The sequence below is a fragment of the Procambarus clarkii genome, chromosome 31 (genome assembly GCF_040958095.1).
Source record: "Procambarus clarkii isolate CNS0578487 chromosome 31, FALCON_Pclarkii_2.0, whole genome shotgun sequence".
NCBI lineage: Eukaryota > Metazoa > Arthropoda > Malacostraca > Decapoda > Cambaridae > Procambarus > Procambarus clarkii.
In genome coordinates, this window is record NC_091180.1 from 11,729,954 (window position 1) to 11,745,831 (window position 15,878).

The 15,878-nt window shown below is 45.7% G+C and overlaps 1 protein-coding gene across 1 annotated transcript in view; it reads right to left on the minus strand.

Annotated features, from left to right (window-relative positions):
- Positions 1–15,878, minus strand: part of LOC138370173 (putative golgin subfamily A member 6-like protein 3) — a 21,618-nt gene that overhangs the window by 505 nt on the left and 5,235 nt on the right. The window contains exon 3 of the mRNA XM_069334161.1: positions 1–919. This exon is cut by the window's left edge and continues 505 nt beyond it. Within this exon, the coding sequence (XP_069190262.1) occupies positions 1–919 (919 nt within the window). The remainder of the gene's footprint in view (positions 920–15,878) is intronic.

Consider the following 15,878-nt stretch of genomic DNA (forward strand, 5'->3'; position numbering starts at 1 on the left):
AGTCTTTCTTCATTTAGTGGCGCCAGATCTAGTTCTTTCAGTCTTTCTTCATTTAGTGGCGCCAGGTCTAGTTCTTTCAGTCTTTCTTCATTTAGTGGCGCCAGGTCTAGTTCTTTCAGTCTTTCTTCACTTAGTGGCGCCAGGTCTAGTTCTTTCAGTCTTTCTTCACTTAGTGGCGCCATGTCTAGTTCTTCCAGTCTTTCTTCATTTAGTGGCGCCAGGTCTAGTTCTTCCAGTCTTTCTTCACTTAGTGGCGCCAGGTCTAGTTCTTTCAGTCTTTCTTCATTTAGTGGCGCCAGGTCTAGTTCTTCCAGTCTTTCTTCATTTAGTGGCGCCAGGTCTAGTTCTTCCAGTCTTTCTTCATTTAGTGGCGCCAGGTCTAGTTCTTTCAGTCTTTCTTCACTTAGTGGCGCCAGGTCTAGTTCTTTCAGTCTTTCTTCATTTAGTGGTGCCAGGTCTAGTTCTTTCAGTCTTTCTTCATTTAGTGGCGCCAGGTCTAGTTCTTTCAGTCTTTCTTCACTTAGTGGCGCCAGGTCTAGTTCTTTCAGTCTTTCTTCATTTAGTGGTGCCAGGTCTAGTTCTTTCAGTCTTTCTTCATTTAGTGGCGCCAGGTCTAGTTCTTTCAGTCTTTCTTCATTTAGTGGCGCCAGGTCTAGTTCTTTCAGTCTTTCTTCATTTAGTGGCGCCAGGTCTAGTTCTTTCAGTCTTTCTTCATTTAGTGGCGCCAGGTCTAGTTCTTTCAGTCTTTCTTCATTTAGTGGTGCCAGGTCTAGTTCTTTCAGTCTTTCTTCATTTAGTGGCGCCACGTCTAGTTCTTTCAGTCTTTCTTCATTTAGTGGTGCCAGGTCTAGTTCTTTCAGTCTTTCTTCATTTAGTGGCGCCAGGTCTAGTTCTTTCAGTCTTTCTTCATTCTCCGTCCCTCACAATTCCGGGATGAGCCTCGTTGCAAACCTCTAAATTTTGTCCTCATTTTCCTTTGTGTTTCTTGAAGATACTCTAACTGTCGTCTTCAGTTGTTGTTGTTGTTTAATACTCGCTACCCGGAACAAAACGTTAAAAGTAGCACGGGCTATGGTGAGCCCGTAGTGGACTTACCTGGCACAGGAGCGGGACAAGTAGCACGGGCTATGGTGAGCCCGTAATAATAGTAATTACGGTCTTCAGGTAGGCGGTATATAGCAATCTAATTGCCTCCTGAATGATGTTCTAACTTTTGCTAGTGTAGAGTACGCCGCTGATGTTATCCTGTTTATATGAGCCTCCGGAGTTAGGTTTGGTGTTGTATGCACTCCCTGTTCTCTTTCTATGGCCGTTATAGGAAGGTAGTTTCCCTTGACTGTGAACCGGCCTTATGCCGAGTGGAATTGCTTGGAAACGGGGAGGGGTCGTTGTTCTAAGGGTCCGGGTTCGATTCCCGGTCGAGGTAGACACATATAAGATTTTTTTTTCATCTGAGGCCTTTGTTAACCTAGCAGTGCATAGGTACCTGGGAGTTGGACAGTTGCTACGGGCTGTATCCTGTGTTTGTGTGTGTGTGTGTGTGTGTGTGTGTGTGTGTGTGTGTGTGTGTGTGTGTGTGTGTGTGTGTGTGTGTGTACTCACCTAGTTGTACTCACCTAGTTGTGTTTGCGGGGGTTGAGCTGTGGCTCTTTGGTCCCGCCTCTCAACCGTCAATCAACAGGTGTACAGATTCATGAGCCTATCGGGCTCTGTCATATCTACACTTGAAACTGTGTATGGAGTCAGCCTCCACCACATCACTTCCTAATGCATTCCATTTGTCAACCACTCTGACACTAAAAAAGTTCTTTCTAATATCTCTGTGGCTCATTTGGGCACTCAGTTTCCACCTGTGTCCCCTTGTGCGTGTTCCCCTTGTGTTAAATAGACTGTCTTTATCTACCCTATCAATCCCCTTCAGAATCTTGAATGTGGTGATCATGTCCCCCCTAACTCTTCTGTCTTCCAGCGAAGTGAGGTTTAATTTCCGTAGTCTCTCCTCGTAGCTCATACCTCTCAGCTCGGGTACTAGTCTGGTGGCAAACCTTTGAACCTTTTCCAGTTTAGTCTTATCCTTGACTAGATATGGACTCCATGCTGGGGCTGCATACTCCAGGATTGGCCTGACATATGTGGTATACAAAGTTCTGAATGATTCTTTACACAAGTTTCTGAATGCCGTTCGTATGTTGGCCAGCCTGGCATATGCCGCTGATGTTATCCGCTTGATATGTGCTGCAGGAGACAGGTCTGGCGTGATATCAACCCCCAAGTCTTTTTCCTTCTCTGACTCCTGAAGAATTTCCTCTCCCAGATGATACCTTGTTTCTGGCCTCCTGCTCCCTACACCTATCTTCATTACATTACATTTGGTTGGGTTAAACTCTAACAACCATTTGTTCGACCATTCCTTCAGCTTGTCTAGGTCTTCTTGAAGCCTCAAACAGTCCTCTTCTGTTTTAATCCTTCTCATAATTTTAGCATCGTCCACAAACATTGAGAGAAATGAATCGATACCCTCCGGGAGATCATTTACATATATCAGAAACAAGATAGGACCGAGTACAGAGCCCTGTGGGACTCCACTGGTGACTTCACGCCAATCGGAGGTCTCACCCCTCACCGTAACTCTCTGCTTCCTATTGCTTAGATACTCCCTTATCCACTGGAGCACCTTACCAGCTACACCTGCCTGTCTCTCCAACTTATGTACCAGCCTCTTATGCGGTACTGTGTCAAAGGCTTTCCGACAATCCAAGAAAATGCAGTCCGCCCAGCCCTCTCTTTCTTGCTTAATCTGTGTCACCTGATCGTAGAATTCTATCAAGCCTGTAAGGCAAGATTTACCTTCCCTGAATCCATGTTGGCGATTTGTCACGAAGTCCCTTCTCTCCAGATGTGTTACCAGGTTTTTTCTCACGATCTTCTCCATCACCTTGCATGGTATACAAGTCAAGGACACTGGCCTGTAGTTCAGTGCCTCTTGTCTGTCGCCCTTTTTGTATATTGGGACCACATTCGCCGTCTTCCATATTTCTGGTAGGTCTCCTGTCTCTAGTGACTTACTATACACTATGGAGAGTGGCAGGCAAAGTGCCTCTGCACACTCTTTCAGTACCCATGGTGAGATCCCATCTGGACCAACAGCCTTTCTAACATCCAGATCCAGCAGGTGTCTCTTGACCTCCTCTCTCGTAATTTCGAACTCCTCCAAGGCCGCCTGGTTTACCTCCCTTTCTCCTAGCACAGTATGTGTGTATGTGTGTGTGTGTGTGTGTGTGTGTGTGTGTGTGTGTGTGTGTGTGTGTGTGTGTGTGTGTGTGTGTGTGTGTGTGTGTGTGTGTGTGTGTGTGTGTGTGTGTGTGTGTGTGTGTGTGTATTCACCTATTTGTACTTACCTAGTTGTGCTTGCGGGGGTTGAGCTCTGGCTCTTTGGTCCCGCCTCTCAACCGTCAATCAACAGGTGTACAGGTTCCTGAGCCTATTGGACTCTATCATATCTACACTTGAAACTGTGTATGGAGTCAGCCTCCACCACATCACTTCCTAATGCATTCCATTTGTCAACCACTCTGACACTAAAAAAGTTCTTTTTAATATCTCTGTGGCTCATTTAGGCACTCAGTTTCCACCTGTGTCCCCTAGTGCGTGTGCCCCTTGTGTCAAATAGCCTGTCTTTATCTACCCTGTCGATTCCCTTCAGAATCTTGAATGTGGTGATCATGTCCCCCCCTAATTCTTCTGTCTTCCAGCGAAGTGAGGTTTAATTCCCGTAGTCTCTCCTCGTAGCTCATACGAGGTGTATTCTCCTAGTTGTGTTTTGCGGGGGTTGAGCTTTGCTCTTTCGGCCCGCCTCTCAACTGTCAATCAACTGTTTACTAACTACTTTGTTTTCCCCCAAACTACATACACACACACACACACACCCCAGGAAGCAGCCCGTGACAGCTGACTAGCTCCCAGGTACCTATTTACTGCTAGGTAACAGGGGCATTCAGGGTGAAAGAAACTTTGCCCATTTGTTTCTGCCTCGTGCGGGAATCGAACCCGCGCCACAGAATTACGAGTCCTGCACGCTATCCACCAGGCTACGAGGTACTCACCTATTTGTACTCACCTATTTGTGCTTGCGGGGGTTGAGCTTTGGCTCTTTGGTCCCGCCTCTCAACTGTCAATCAACTGGTGTACAGATTCCTGAGCCTACTGGGCTCTATCATATCTACATTTGAAACTGTGTATGGAGTCAGCCTCCACCACATCACTGCCTAATGCATTCCATCTGTTAACTACTCTGACACTGAAAAAGTTCCTTCTAACGTCTCTGTGGCTCATGTGGGTACTCAGTTTCCACCTGTGTCCCCTTGTTCGCGTCCCACCAGTGTTGAATAGCTCACCCTTGTTTACCCGGTAGATTCCTCTGAGGATTTTGTAGGTTGTGATCATGTCTCCCCTTACTCTTCTGTCTTCCAGTGTCGTAAGGTGCATTTCCCGCAGCCTTTCCTCGTAACTCATGCCTCTCAGTTCTGGGACTAGTCTAGTGGCATACCTTTGGACTTTATCCAGCTTCGTCTTGTGCTTGACAAGGTACGGGCTCCATGCTGGCGTCGCATACTCCAGGATTGGTCTTACATGTGTGGTGTACAAGATTCTGAATGATTCCTTACACAGGTTCCTGAACGCTGTTCTGATGTTAGCCAGCCTCGCATATGCCGCAGACGTTATTCTTTTTATGTGGGCTTCAGGAGACAGGTTTGATGTGATATCAACTCCTAGATCTTTCTCTCTGTCCGTTTCATTAAGTACTTCATCTCCTATTCTGTATCCTGTGTCTGGCCTCCTGTTTCCACTGCCTAGTTTCATTACTTTGCATTTACTCGGGTTGAACTTCAACAGCCATTTGTTGGACCATTCACTCAGTCTGTCTAGGTCATCTTGTAGCCTCCTACTATCGTCCTCAGTTTCAATCCTCCTCATAATTTTTGCATCGTCAGCAAACATTGAGAGAAACGATTCTATACCCTCTGGGAGATCATTTACATATATCAGAAACAGTATAGGTCCAAGGACTGACCCCTGCGGGACTCCACTCGTAACGTCTCGCCAATCTGAGACCTCACCCCTCACACAGACTCGTTGTCTCCTGTTGCTTAGGTACTCCTGTATCCAACGGAGTACCTTCCCTTTCACTCCAGCCTGCATCTCCAGCTTTTTCACTAGCCTCTTGTGTGGCACTGTATCAAAGGCTTTCTGACAATCCAAAAATATGCAGTCTGCCCACCCTTCTCTTTCTTGCCTTATTATTGTTGCCTGGTCGTAGAATTCAAGTAACCCTGTGAGGCAGGACCTGCCATCCCTGAACCCATGTTGATGCTGTGTTACAAAGTTCTTTCGCTCCAGATGTTCCACTAGCTTTCTTCGCACAATCTTCTCCATCAGCTTGCATGGTATGCAGGTTAGGGACACTGGCCTGTAATTCAGTGCCTCCTGTCTATTCCCTTTCTTGTATATCGGGACTACGTTAGCTGCTTTCCAAATATCTGGCAGTTCCCCTGTTGCCAGTGATTTGTTATACACTATGGAGAGTGGTCGGCACAGTTCTTCTGCTCCTTCCTTTAGTATCCAAGGGGAGATTCCCTCTGGGCCTATAGCCTTTGTCACATCCAACTCTAGTAAACACTTCCTTACTTCCCCGCTGGTAATCTCAAACTCTTCCAGTGGTTCCTGGTTAGCTATTCCTTCTCTTATCTCTGGGATTTCTCCTTGCTCTAAGGTGAAGACCTCTTGGAATTTCTTATTCAGTTCCTCACACACTTCCTTGTCATTTGTAGTAAATCCTTCCGCCCCTATCCTTAATTTCATAACCTGTTCCTTTACTGTTGTTTTTCTCCTGATGTGGCTATGCAGCAATTTAGGCTGAGTCTTTGCCTTGCTTGCGATGTCATTTTCGTATTGTCTTTCTGCCTCTCTTCTCATCCTGACATAATCATTCCTGGCATTCTGGTATCTTTCTCTGCTCTCCAGTGTCCTGTTATTCCTATAGTTTCTCCATGCCCTTTTACTTTGCTGCTTAGCTAGCCTACATCTCTGATTAAACCATGGGTTTCTCATCTTCATTTCTCTGTTTTCCTTTTGGGCTGGGACAAACTTGTTTGCTGCGTCCTTGCACTTTTGCGTGATTTAGTCCATCATATCTTGGGCCGTCTTTTCCCTGAGCTCTGTTTACCATGCTATATCTGTTAGGAATTTTCTTATCTCCTCATAGTTTCCCTTTCGGTATGCTAACCTTTTGGTTTCGGTGTCCCTCCTCGAGTTCAATAACCCTTCTTCAATCAAGTACTCAAACACCAGTACACTGTGGTCGCTCATTCCTACTGGGTCCTCAAAACCGATTTCTCTTATGTCAGAGTCGTTCAGGGTGAAAACCAGGTCGAGTCTCGCTGGTTCGTCATTTCCTCTCATCCTTGTGGGTTCTCTGATGTGTGTGTGTGTGTGTGTGTGTGTGTGTGTGTGTGTGTGTGTGTGTGTGTGTGTGTGTGTTTGAAAGAGAGAGAGAGAGAGAGAGAGAGAGAGAGAGAGAGAGAGAGAGAGAGAGAGAGAGAGAGAGAGAGAGAGAGAGAGAGAGAGAGAGAGAGAGAGAGAGAGAAAATTATATGTAGTAGATATGAGGAGGTTAAAAATCGGCCGAGAGTCAGTGAATTTGACAATCGACGTCTTGAAAGGGGGGGCCCAAGAGCTACATTTATCTACCTCTATCTACCTTCGTTTATCCCTATCTACCTGGATCTGTCTGTGTCTACCTGTAACGAGCCATATTAGTCAGTGTCTACCTGTGTTTACGCTCCAATATTTCAACTACACTTAGCAAGCCTAGAGGCCTATCTCCTCCCGGCCTATGCGATTACAATTACTCCCAAAATAGGCCTAAACACCTTCCTCTCTTGCCCGCCGGGGATTTCAGCGGACCGCTGACTTTCCTGTCAGCGTCCGATGCTGATCTGAGCTTCGCTCGAGTCGTTTCCAATCCTATAAATCCGAAGGTATTTGAATGGATCAATAAATTCCTGGACTCCTGTTTGTTCCGTTTATACACACGCACGCACACACACACACACACACACACACACACACACACACACACACACACACACACACACACACACACACACACACACACACACACACACACACACACATGGCTCCTGTCTCATTACCGTTCATTAACTAGTTCTGTCTCCAGCACGCTTATCTCTGGGGCTCACACACACACACACACACGCACGCACGCACACACACACACACACACACACACACACACACACACACACACACACACACACACACACACACACACACACACACATGGCTCCTGTCTCATTACCGTTCATTAACTTGTTCTGTCTCCAGCACGCTTATCTCTGGGGCTCACACACACACACACACACACACACACACACACACACACACACACACACACACACACTAGAAAGAGATCTAGGGGTGGTTCTAGATAAAAAAAACTATCACCTGAGGACCACATAAGGAATATTGTGCGAGGAGCCTATGCTATGCTTTCTAACTTCAGAATTGCTGTTAAATACATGGATGGCGATATACTAAAGAAATTGTTCACGACTTTTGTTAGGCCAAAGCTAGAATATGCAGCTGTTGTGTGGTGCCCATATCTTAAGAAGCACATCAACAAACTGGAAAAGGTGCAAAGACATGCTACTACGTGGCTCCCAGAACTGAAGGGCAAGAGCTACGAGGAGAGGTTAGAGGCATTAAATATGCCAAAACTAGAAGACAGAAGAAAAAGAGGTGATATGATCACTACATACAAAATAGTAACAGGAATTGATAAAATCGATAGGGAAGATTTCCTGAGACCTGGAACTTTAAGAACAAGAGGTCATAGATTTAAACTAGCTAAACACAGATGCCGAAGAAATATAAGAAAATTCACTTTCGCAAACAGAGTGGTAGACGGTTGGAACAAGTTAGGTGAGAAGGTGGTGGAGGCCAAGACCGTCAGTAGTTTCAAAGCGTTATATGACAAAGAGTGCTGGGAAGACGGGACACCACGAGCGTAGCTCTCATCCTGTAACTACACTTAGGTAATTACACTTAGGTAATTACACAAAAGAAGGATTAAGACAGAGGAGGACTGCTTAAGGCTTCAGGAAGACTTGGACAAGCTGAAGGAATGGTCGAACAAATGGTTGTTAGAGTTTAACCCAAGCAAATGTAATGTTATGAAGATAGGTGTAGGGAGCAGGAGGCCAGATACAAGGTATCATCTGGGAGAGGAAATTCTTCAGGAGTCAGAGAGAGAAAAAGACTTGGGTGTTGACATCACGCCAGACCTGTCTCTTGCAGCACATATCAAGAGGATAACATCAGCGGCATATGCCAGGTTGGCTAACATAAGAACGGCATTCAGAAACTTGTGTAAGGAATCATTCTGAACTTTGTATGCCACATATGTCAGGCCAATCCTGGAGTATGCAGCCCCAGCATGGAGTCCATATCTAGTCAAGGATAAGACTAAACTGGAAAAGGTTCTAAGGTTTACCACCAAACTAGTACCCGAGCTGAGAGGTATGAGCTACGAGGAGAGACTACGGGAATTAAACCTCACTTCGCTGGAAGACAAAAGAGTTAGGGGGGACATGATTACCACATACAAGATTCTGAAGAGAATTGATAGAGTAGATAAAGACAGGCTATTTAACACAAGGGGCACACGCACTAGGGGACACAGGTGGAAACTGAGCGCCCAAATGAGCCACAGAGATATTAGAAAGAACTTTTTTAGTGTCAGAGTGGTTGACAAATGGAATGCATTAGGAAGTGATGTGGTGGAGGCTGACTCCATACACAGTTTCAAGTGTAGATATGATAGAGCCCAGTAGGCTCAGGAACCTGTACACCTGTTGATTGACGGTTGAGAGGCGGGACCAAAGAGCCAGAGCTCAACCCCCGCAAACACAATTAGGTGAGTACAATTAAGTGAGTACACACATGGGGTTCAAGGATTGCAAATCACGACTCCTGTTTAATAGATTTCTACGACCAGACGACAACACCTAAACCAGAAAGAAAACGGTGGGCAGACTGTCTTTTCCAGGAATGTCAGAAAGTCTTTGACACCTTCCTTTTCACTCCCGCCCGAATACTCACTTATACCCTGTGTCAAATGGGCACCCATACCCATCATTCCCCTATTTCTTCACCTATATCTGGATATATATATGTATATATATATATATATATATATATATATATATATATATATATATATATATATATATATATATATATATATATATATATATATATATATATTATAAGAGAGACAATCACACACTGACGTGACTGCAAGAATGAGAAATAGCTTCATAGGTTCGAACCCTCACAACGGCTCCTACTAATTTTCCCTCTCACCAATATTAACACTAAACCTTAACAAAGTATTTACATCAACATCACCATTACAATTGGCAGTAGAAGCGCCCCTACACGATGAGTGATGATTGATGACAACACGAGACCAGGTGATGAGTCTACTCACCAGCAAGAGATGGTCTACCAGCCTCTGAGACCATCAATAAGATCAACATTAAGGTGAGGATAGTTCAGCAGTTACCACAAGATGACCTCCTTCCACAGTTTGGTATTTTAAGTCCGTAAATCTGTATCACATTTGTAACTATAAAAATATATGAAACTGTGTTTTTTTCAAACTTAATTGTTTTAATTTCTTTGTAGGATTATTTATTTGATCAGAGTTCAGTTGCTTATATAATCTTTGGGGATTGCATATATTTTCAGACCCTCCAATAATTGCATATATTTTCAGACCCTCCAATAATTGCATATATTTTCAGACCCTCCAATAATTGCATATATTTTCAGACCCTCCAATAATTGCATATATCGTCGGAAATATGGACTGAGAAGTGGTGGAGGGAGTGTGTAGTGGCCTGTGGTACACTCTCGTCCCTGAGGCTACACCCACACACGTGTGTACTGGTGTGATACACTTGTGTGTTGGTAAGTGTAGTGTGTGTGGCGGTCAGACGCAGGCGGCGTAGATCCGCTCTCTACCGTGCCTGGGGCGCTACTGAGCGGAGAGCGGGTGGTGGTGGTGGTAGTAGTGGTGGCGGTAGTGGTAGTTCTCATGTACTGGTACTTACCTATCACTGACTGTAAAGTGAGGGCCACGTCTATATGCCCCGACTGGCACCCTTGTTGTACCTGTGCTTAGACATCTGTGTTGTCTATTCCCCTCAGTATTTTGTATGTTGTGGTCATATTCTCTCTGTTTCTTATGTCCCTTGTGAGATTTAGATCCATTAGCCTGTCCTCATAGCTCAAACCTCTCGTCTCTAACACCAATCTTGTTGCAAGCCTCCGAACTTTTTTTTTCAATTCTGGCGGTGTACTTCACAAAAAAAGTCGGTGCTGCGTATTCCAGTATTGGTCTAACGTTTGTTGCATCATGGCCGTGAAGAAGTGATGATTGGGATCACTAAAAATGTTCTTATTGGACATCTGAGCCTCGAACCCGCGACCATAGAGGCGGACGACTTACGTTGTTACGTTTAACAGCGTGACGTACGCTGCCGATCTTCCCCTGTTGACAGTGATGCGTATTTGTTATCCCTTGAGTGTTGGTTGTGGTATTTATAGCTTCGTTTATTCATTTATAAATATTTATACAGAAAACTGTGTGAATTAGAGGGTAAACTACGGTAAACAGGTCGGAATAGAGGCCGGTGGTCGAAGACGGGTTACAAAATATTGAACTATGTCTGAGGCGGTGAGAGTTAACCCCAAACGAGCGCCACAGACCCCACGTCGCCGACCCCACGTCACCGACCCCACGTCGCCGACCCTACGCCGCCGACCCTACGTCGCCGACCCCACGTCACCGACCCCACGTCACCGACCCCAAGTCACCGACCTCACGTCACCGACCTCACGTCACCGACCCCACGTCACCGACCCCACGTCGCCGACCCCACGTCACCGACCTCACGTCACCGACCCCACGTCGCCGACCCCACGTCACCGACCCCACGTCGCCGACCCCACGAGGTCAGCCGGGGTCACCAAGGGACGACCGCTGTCGTTCCGGTTCCCGAGCAATTCAATATCGGCTCACAATTAGAGATCGTGTCAGCTTCGTTCGGCTGAAGAACGTGACGTTTCTCTCCTGCTGAGAAAGACATCGTTCATCCGTTCCCACATTACCACATATATATTACATATATATTACATATACAAGACAGTGTCAGCCCACGAAGGATGGATTAAGACAATCACTTCCTTATTAAGTATGTTCGTATTAATAATACATCTTCACAAGAATGTTAAATACGAAAGTACTTAAGGAAATTCCTGTCTTATCCTTCACACTACGTGTGTATATATATATATATATATATATATATATACTAAGTCTTCCCACTCTTGTTGTATGTTTACGGGGCTATTCATGCCCGTGCCACCTCTTGGGTTGATTAATCTTCATCAATCAATCAATCAATCTTGTTGTGATGTCCGGGGGGTCACTGGGATAGACGCGGTGACTGTTGGTGGGTTCAGCAGGCTGCGGTGGCTGGCGTGCAGCAAGAACGCCCCCCTCCTTCCACTACTTGGAGTGCCAGCGTGGAGTTGGAGGCTTGAGTGATGGACTTGAGGGCTTTGTAAGGAGTGAATGTGACTTGTTTGTGGTGGTGGTGGTGGTGTGTGTGTGTGTGTGTGTGTGTGTGTGTGTGTGTGTGTGTGTGTGTGTGTGTGTGTGTGTGTGTGTGTGTGTGTGTGTGTGTGTGTGTGTGTGTGCGTGTGTGTGTGTGTGTACTCACCTAATTGTACTCACCTAATTGTGCTTGCGGGGGTTGAGCTCTGGCTCTTTGGTCCCGCCTCTCAACCGTCAATCAACTGGTGTACAGATTCCTGAGATATGATGTGTGATATGATATGACACACACATATCATACAGATATGATGTGTGTGTGTGTGTGTGTGTGTGTGTGTGTGTGTGTGTGTGTGTGTGTGTGTGTGTGTGTGTGTGTGTGTGTGTGTGTGTGTGTGTGTGTGTGTGTGTGTGTGTGTGACATACGTCAGGCTGCGAGCAGCCGCGTCCAACAGCCTGGTTGATCAGTCCAGCAACCAGGAGGCCTGGTCGACGACCGGGCCGCGGGGACACTAAGCCCCGGAAGCACCTCAAGGTAGCCTCAAGGTAGGTGTGTGTGTGTGTGTACTCACCTAGTTGTACTCACCTAATTGTGCTTGCAGGGGTTGAGCTTTGGCTCTTTGGTCCCGCCTCTCAACCGTCAATCAACAGGTGTACAGGTTCCTGAGCCTACTGGGCTCTATTGTGTGTGTGTGTGTGTGTGTGTGTGTGTGTGTGTGTGTGTGTGTGTGTGTGTGTGTGTGTGTGTGTGTGTGTGTGTGTGTGTGGAGTGGAGCTGGAATATGAGGACAGTGTCACCTTACTCCTCACAGTGTCTGCGAGCCCTCATGAATGAGGTGTCAGAGTCATTAAGGTTGACACAATTGAGCAATTCTAGGCCCGATAAACGTGATCATAGGCCTAATGAGGTAAATATAAGTGCTATGCAAAGTTTAGCGTTGATTTGTTTAGCTTTATTTGAGTGTTTTCTGGTCAACATGCAATGTAAGGTTTGACCCGTGTTGAGGTCAATAGTCCACCTTACTGCGGTCAACCTAATACTTGATGGAAGAACTGTAGTTTATGGAGCAAGGGTTGTTCTCTCTCTCTCTCTCTCTCTCTCTTTCTCTCTCTCTCTCTATCTTTCTCTCTCTCTCTCTCTCTCTCTCTCTCTCTCTCTCTCTCTCTCTCTCTCTCTCTCTCTCTCTCTCTCTCTCTCTCTCTCTCTCTCTCTCTCTCTCTCTCTCTCTCTCTCTCTCTCTCTCTCTCTCTCTCTCTCTCTATCTTTCTCTCTCTCTCTCTCTCTCTCTCTCTCTCTCTCTCTCTCTCTCATTCTCCTATGTTATATCCCCCTTTATTAATTACAATATACAAATAATATTAATATTATCAATATTTCTATTATTATCAAACTATACTTTACAAATAGTAAACCTTCACGACTACTGCCCTTAAGACCACCAGGTTACTTAACCACCCCATTTAAATAATGTGTTTTAAATGTCCACCTTATTTGACTTACTCCAGACACGGCCTGTTTATGTAGTGGAGACACATATGTATTTTATTAAGCAAACATGAAACTCAAATACTTTTAAATGCATATTTCACGAGGAAACTTTTTTTTTTAGGTAGATTCCATGTGACGATAATATTCAAAATACAATAAAAATAATAATAATAAAAATAATTAAAGAAAATAACAAAAATCTATTTTATTTTATTTTTATTCCCTATTCCTGTTCACCTCCAGTCTCCAACAACCTCTATCTTCTCCATCTATCCACTTGGCGTGGACGGTAGAGCGACGGTCTCGCTTCATGCAGGTCGGGGTTCAATCCCCGCGACCGTCCACAAGTGGTTGGGCACCATTCCTTTTCCCCCGTTCCGTCCTAAATCCTTATCCTGACCCCTTCCTAGTGCTATATAGTCGTAATAGCTTGGTGCTTTCTCCTGATAGTACCCTTCCTTACCCTTCTCCCTCCATCTCTCTCCATCTTCCTCTCTCTCTCCCTCCATCTCTCTCCCTCTCCCAGTGAGAGACAAATATATGGGACCGTAAATAGTTCAGCGTAGCGCAAGGAAATTGGGATGGATGATTGTGGATCTAAGGGAGAGAGGGAAGTGGGTAGGGGTGAGGGAGGGAGGTGAGTAGGGGTGAGGGAGGGAAGAGGGTAGGGGTGAGGCGGGAAGTGGGTAGGGGTGAGGGAGGGAAGAGGGCAGGGGTGAGGGAGTATGAGACAGAAGGGAGGAGAGAGACAGACCATTGTGTTACTCTCCTCATCTTGTCTCACTCACAGGACTCATGTGTAGTGAGTGAGGGTCCATGAGGTTCACTCACTGCCTCACCCAAGCATTTTTTTTTTCCAACAAGAACTTCTCAATCTCGCACTCAAGTCCGTAGAGACACACTCAAGTCCACAAAGACACACTTAAGTTCGTAGAGACGTGTGAGTGTGTTAGAAGTAGTGAGGTAGTGTGGGTGTGGCTAGACATACTGGCATACAGGGGGAGGGGAGCGGCTATATTATATTCCCCACAATATCTTGAATGTCGTAATCATATCTCCTCTGGTCTCTTTACCTTCCAGGGTGGTTATCCTGGGTTTCCTAAATTATTTATCATCAAAAGTCATACATATTCCAAATTTAGAATTCCTTTGGGTTCCCGTTTTCATTTAAATCACATAGAAAACTTGGTACGGGAGGTTTGTTTACATTGTGAGTGTTCCAATAATGCTCCGCGACAAGAGGCTTAAACTCCACTCGCTCGGCAGCTCGAGGGAAAGTCTTGGGAAAAGGAATTTAATGCCACAAGGCCCGCGACGAGAATTACTAAGACAGCAGTCGTGTGGAGGCCATTGTCCTGGTTTTACCTTGGCTTCCAGAGTTTACCCGGCCGCTTTGTCCTGCCCCTCTCGATGCGAATTTGTTTTTACGTTATTTTCAGTTGTTTATCTGTCTGTCTGTCTGTCTGTCTGTCTGTCTGTCTGTCTGTCTGTCTGTCTGTGTCTCTCTCTCTCTCTCTCTCTCTCTCTCTCTCTCTCTCTCTCTCTCTCTCTCTCTCTCTCTCTCTCTCTCTCTCTCTCTCTCTCTCTCTCTCTCTCTCTCTCTCTCTCTCTCTCTCTCTCTCTCTCTCTCTCTCTCTCTCTCTCTCTCTCTCTCTCTCTTGCACCTTAACAAACGTTCACCCAGCCTCGTTCCTCTGCGCCATAACCATAGCGGTGAATGGCCGCGTGACCAATCAGAATGCGGTATTAATCTGTCGTCATCATATCCCTTCAAGCTTATTGGTTCTCAGTGACGAGTGAGCGGGGTTATCTATGACGTCATGACTTCATCATTGCGCTTTTATTGGTTACAGATAAACATACGTCATCACTACCAGCTGGTTAGTTGTTCATGACGTCATAATACACATGTTTTGTCTAACGAGAAACGTACCCCAAGCAACCCACCTAACCCATCCAGGCAAAGGTTTAGAAACGTCATTATTACGGTGTTTTAACTATTACTAATACGTTAAATTTTTAACGAAAATTTTGTTGATTCCAGAAGCTGTAGATGCTCTTGTGTTTTTTATTATTTTGTAATTAAGATGAGTCGTGCTGGACGGTTTATCACCATGGTTACCAAGATGTCGCCACACGTCGTCTCATTATCTTACGTAACAGCCTATTCCCTCGTTCATGACTTAATTGGCCCTCACGACGCTCCGCGCGGCTTCACCAGACGCGAAGTTCTCACGCTGGGCCATATTTTCCCACGCTTGACGCGAAGTTCTCACGCTGGGATATATTTTCCCACGCTTGATCCGAAGTTCTCACGCTGGACCATATTTTCCCACGCTTGATGCAAAGTTCTCACGCTGGACCATATTTTCCCACGCTTGACGCAAAGTTCTCACGCTGGACCATATTTTCCCACGCTTGACGCGAAGTTCTCACGCTGGGCCATATTTTCCCACGCTTGATGCAAAGTTCTCACGCTGGACCATATTTTCCCATGCTTGACGCAAAGTTCTCACGCTGGGCCATATTTTCCCACGCTTGATGCAAAGTTCTCACGCTGGGCCATATTTTCCCATGCTTGACGCAAAGTTCTCACGCTGGGCCATATTTTCCCACGCTTGATGCAAAGTTCTCACGCTGGACCATATTTTCCCATGCTTGACGCAAAGTTCTCACGCTGGACCATAT